This window comes from Pteropus alecto, unplaced genomic scaffold (assembly GCF_000325575.1).
Source record: "Pteropus alecto unplaced genomic scaffold, ASM32557v1 scaffold287, whole genome shotgun sequence".
NCBI classification, from domain to species: Eukaryota; Metazoa; Chordata; class Mammalia; order Chiroptera; family Pteropodidae; genus Pteropus; species Pteropus alecto.
In genome coordinates, this window is record NW_006439718.1 from 2,166,244 (window position 1) to 2,171,669 (window position 5,426).

The following is a 5,426-nucleotide window of genomic DNA, read 5'->3' on the forward strand; positions in this document are numbered from 1 at the left end:
GCACAGTCTTCCACAAGATGGCAAGACTTTCTGCACTTCTGGTGGCTTCCAGCTTCTCGGGCCTGTTCATCTCCTACAGTCTGCTTTGCATTTGCAAGCTTCATAGGTATAAAAAATTGTTTATTATCACTACTTTCCTCACTATCTGTGTCACTGTGATCATCGTTTTTGGGTGACTGATCAACATTAGCATTACTGAACCGTTCTGGTACCAGAGTCACTGTTGCATGTTCATGTTCCAAAAGCTGTTCTGTATGCTTCCCTTCATTCTGCCACTTACAGATAGCTGTAGTCTGATGCTGGTTCAAATATTGTATACTTTTTTCAACCGGTGATTTATCAGTACTTAACTGAGAAACATTCTCTAATTTTTCCATGTTTTGTTGATAAAAGTTATCTTTTTGTACAGAACTCATCACAGATTCTACTTTTGTATTGTTGTTTTCTTTACTATGCAAACTATAAGAAAACAGAAAGAACTAATGATACAGTAGAACTTATCAGAGAAAGAACTTATGATTCAGAAAAACCACATACTCAACCACACTCCCACAATGTCGCAGCAATAATTAAACTACTTATGATTACCTGAGCATACAGCATTCTCTTTCATGACTCTATGACTTTGCACATATGCCCATAATGCCCTTTCCCCAACTGTATGCCTAGCAAATACCTGCTAGAGTAAAATGTTAAATTTACTCACTTCTTGTGCAGTCTTTCCTGCAAAGGTAAAGCAGATTGCTTTTTCTATAGGCTAACCACCACTGTTCCTTATTTATACCTTCACTGTTATATTTACTACACTATGTAATACAACAGGTCCTCGAACAACGTTTCGTTCAATGTAGTTTTATTATAACATTGATAAGATGCAGTAGGAACCTAACTCTTGGTTATTATCAATTGGCCTATTAAAACTGGTTTCGTTATATGTCATTTCACTTAAAGATACAGAACCTATCAACAACTTTAAGTGAGGACTTAATGTAATCATGTGTTTTTGTATCTGTCATCACCACTACACTTAAGTATCTTAAAGAGAGAGACGATGTCTCCTTCATCTCTGTATCTAAAGTATAAAGGAGAGTCCCTGGCATAGAGGAGACTAAAAATTTATTATTTATAAACTGAAAGAATAAATGTAGATAAAGAAAAATGGAAAAGCAAAGAGAGAAAATAGCATGAAGCGAGACAAAATATCCATTTATCATGTTATTAATTTCTCTATATTGGCATGTTTCTATACCTTTCTGATTCAGCTGTCTGGATTCCTTTAGTGTCCATCCAACTAGTAATAGTCTTTTGTTTGAAAACTGTGAAAAAAAAAAACACAAAACAAAACAATAATGTATATGCATACATACCTTCAAAAAGAAAATACCTATAGCAACATACATGTAAGACATTATGCTAGGTTCTGTGGGTTAAATGAAGATTAATCACTTCTTTCCACACTCAAGCAATGCGAGTGTGGAAAGTCACCTAAGGGCTGTAATTCCAGAATTCAAATCTAGGAAGTTCCCAGTCATGCACGATACATGTAGCCTGGAGGACAAACTGAAGGGGCAAGATGAAAGAGCCCATTTGCAGAAACCAGAGAGAAAGCTATTGGTCTATGTCAGTGGTTCCCAAACTATCTAAATCATCAGGAGGCTAGTAATAAATCCCAGAGCCACACTCAGACCTTCTAAATCAGAGTCTACATGTATAATGATGGAGGCATGAGGAGCTAGAATCTGTGCTTTTTTCAAAAAGTGATTTTGATGATCAACTAGGTTCGAGAACTACTGACCAAGGACCAAAACTAATCCTTGTGAGAATTGAGAGTAAAAGTTGAGAAGGGAGAGTCATTATGGACTTTACAATCATAGGAGAAGTTAAAGGTGACATTTAGTTTTAAGCCTGAGAGACCTGAAGGATGGTGACCGCATTAAACAGAAATGTGAAAGATTAAGAGAACTGGATTTAGGGAGAAAATATGTTTAGGTCAATTCTGAACATACTGAATTTGAGATGCCAAAGAGATAACTGGACAGAAATGACCAGCAGCCAATAGCAAAAATAGAACTGATGGCTCATTAGAGGGAGATGCAACATGATGAGAGCCACAATTTATATAAGCATTAGAAATAAGCATGTTTTCAAAAGTCAATGTACTGCATATAGATTAAATATATATAATATTTTAGTATAAAGAAACACAAAATCTTGAACATTCTCAACTACTGTCTAAATTGCACTGTAAGAATCTAGGCCCCTTAAGTCATAGATTCATTCATTCTCATCTCCCTGTGTCACCTCAAACACAATAACATGAGCAAAACAGATGCTGTCCCAAATATATGAAAAGCAACAGCTTATTTACCCTAATTGAGAGCCACATAATTTGTACCTTCCACAAAAAACTAACATTCCAACTAATAAAAATCTTTTAGTATTTTTTAAATAGTTTCTCTCAAAAATGTAATTACATATATTTGGTAATTCTTGTTAAACACCACTACTTCAGCAATTTTGTTGTTAGTACTTCTACAGCAAATCAGGCTTCAGAGAAAAAAGTAGTTTAAGTTAGAAAGCAGTAAGAAGATGAAACACTTCATTCTGAGACTTTCTATAGTTCCATCTTCTCCATTTAATTTCATTATATCAAATACAGCAAGTATAGAAAATTCTCAAATTATAAACCAGCTATGAGCCAAAAAAAATCATTTTTTGAGTCAATGTAAAATTTAAAACACTTTTTTCCATAAATGTAAGAATTAAATGGTATGCAATAGCTAGGTTCCTGGAACACACATGAAACATAGTATTCCAATGACAAGTCTATGGAACCAAAAGGCTGCATACAAGATCATTTCATAAAAAACTATGAAGTGTTCCAGTGTAAAGGAGCACTCTCTCCTGAAGTTCTAATACTGAGCCTGTATTCCCTCTCTAGCTTCAGGCTTCCTATTATCATTCCTAAGCCTGAAACAGGATGAAGGAGAAAAAGCAACAGGTGAGGAACCAGTATTTCTTGCTAATAAAATTTTCCTCAGTCCTTCTGAGGAACCCAGAGAAATGTGTGCCTAGTTCTCTTTCTAATACGACTACTTCTGGCTTCCAAAGGTTTCTTTCGAAACATATCACAGGACTGTTTCAGTTTTATCCTTCTTATTCTTTAAGTAAGCATAAAATGATGCTCCCCAGGTTTCATGGGAATTTCCTTCTTTTAACTAGAAATAATCACTGGAAACAAAAAGGGAGGCAATAGGAGGTAATGAAAAAGATAAAGACCTGGAGTCAAACAAGATCTTAGATTGAGATCTTTGCTCAGTCACTTACTAGTATTTCATTTCTTTGAGCCTCTATTTTCTCACCTATAAAATGGGGTTAACAGTCTCTACTTCCAAAGCTTATGTAAACCAGTGAGAGAAAATAGTAAGTGTCCAGTCTCACAGAGCAGACACTCAACAAATGAATTCTCTTCCAACACTTCCACCCAATCTCTTTTTTCACTGATATCAGTTCTCCAACTTTATTTCCACATAATTTCATTTGTAACATCACTCAGTAACCACTATATTTCAATGAGCAAATCATTCGATTAGGTGTTGTAGATATAAGTGAAAGGCACAAAATCAGTAAAATTCATCTGCATTTCAAAGGAACACTCACTCCATCTCCACAAAAAGTGTCTTTCCTCCAGCAGCAGCAAGATATGGGAAGGATGAGGTGAGAGCAAAGATCAATGGACAGTAAGTTTTTGAGATGAGGAAAGAGGTCTGAAGATGCTTTTGACAGCATCGAGGCTGAAAGAATGACAGGAGATAGGGGACGAGCTAGCTCCAGTCCCCCATTCGCCAATACACTTGGCATGGGGAGAGAAACTCTAGGTAGTTTTAACAGTCAGAAAAGGGGAGCTCCAGTAGCAATACAACTAGATAAACCATTTCCCATCAGAATGTGAATAGCATGCTGAGTTCTGCCTATATGCAGGTTTGCAGATATCAATCAATATAATAATCCCAGGCTGATGAATAACACAAAACTTAAGGATACTGAATAAATATCCACTTCTCTATCTCATCTACTTCTCCTAGGATGACTATATTTAAACATTTTAAATACCAAGTTCCTAAAAAAACTCCAAAATTTGAAACAAGTTTTTGACACAAATTTAGACTTTGAACATTGTGTTAATTGGTGTCTTGTGCCAGGTACACTGAAATTATTTACATAAACTACAGTCAAGTATTGATTTGATTCCTCTTGTGTAGAAAATTTTTCTGCAGAAAATCAGAAGATACAACCGGTGAAACTGACTGCCCCACCACTACCTGCAACTAACTCCTCCTCCTTTATATGTAAATAAAAGTTAATGGGACGACAAATTAGCCCATCACAGAAGTCAGACACAATATCTGGAGGTCATCTTTATTTCCCTCTCCCCTCCACTCTCCTTCTTCAAGTCCTCTGAAATCTACAACCCAAATCTTAAAACCACCTTACTCTCCATCTTCAGAAACAACACTAACATTAAAAGAAAGGTATATCACTTACTGGGCAACTGCACTTGTTTCTTGCAACTGGTCACCTTGTCTACAGTCTTGACTTTCTCTAACCCAGTGTTTTACAAAATACAAATGACCATTTTTTAATGAAATAATTCAGACAACATAAGCATGTATCATGCATAGTAAGGGTACTATTTCATGAAACATTTGTTATAAATATGTCATATTTACCAGTTTACGTATTTTTCTTACTCTGTGTACCAGGTGAAATTTAAACTGTGGGTTGTAGTCAGAAAAGTCCAAAGGCCATTGCCTAAGCCATCTTTTCTAAAATATTAACCAAATGGTATCGCCCTTTGTAAAAGCTTTTTAGTGGTTCCCCCATTAACCACCGAATAAAGTCCAAATGCCTTGAAATAGCACTTGTCTATAGTAAGCTCTTGTCTTTCTCTGCTTCATTTGACACTGCCATTCTGTGCTCCAGTCCTACCTTTTACACGTTATTCTCTCTGCCTATATAATGTCCTTTCTCTGATTTATACAACAAATTCTGCTCATCCTTCAATACTTAGTTTAGGTCTGCTCCCCACTACCTCTAAGTCCTGAGAGAACTAAGTGTGTACTATTCACCTGAGGACTGCCTGACCTTTGCCCAGACAATTCTCTAAAGCCAGGCTTTCCTTCTACTTCTCTGGCTGCTTCTCTTCAGGCTACTTTTAAATGGTAGTGCTCCTAAAGTTTCTGTTCTTACTTAGGTCACCTTTATTTTCTCTACATGCTTTATATGATCTCATCTACTTCCATAGCATCAATTACATTTATACCAGGAACTCCCAAATCTATATTTACAGCACAGAAAAACTTTTTATGCTATACAAACCCACGTACCCCATTCTCTCCTGACTCCAACCACTTCTTCCTTTCCCT

General features: G+C 36.1%; 1 protein-coding gene across 3 annotated transcripts in view; it reads right to left on the minus strand.

Annotated features, from left to right (window-relative positions):
* Positions 1 to 5,426, minus strand: part of PARG (poly(ADP-ribose) glycohydrolase) — a 115,461-nt gene that overhangs the window by 108,477 nt on the left and 1,558 nt on the right. For 2 of the 3 annotated variants that reach the window (XM_006916931.3, XM_015593247.2), the window contains exons 2-3: positions 1,250 to 1,316; positions 1 to 459 (exon numbers count right to left, since the gene is read on the minus strand). The exon at positions 1 to 459 is cut by the window's left edge and continues 531 nt beyond it. The exons of the other annotated variant lie outside the window; for it this stretch is intronic. In XM_006916931.3, coding sequence (XP_006916993.1) covers positions 1 to 459; positions 1,250 to 1,316 — 526 coding nt within the window. The remainder of the gene's footprint in view (positions 460 to 1,249; positions 1,317 to 5,426) is intronic. 3 annotated transcript variants of the gene reach the window in all.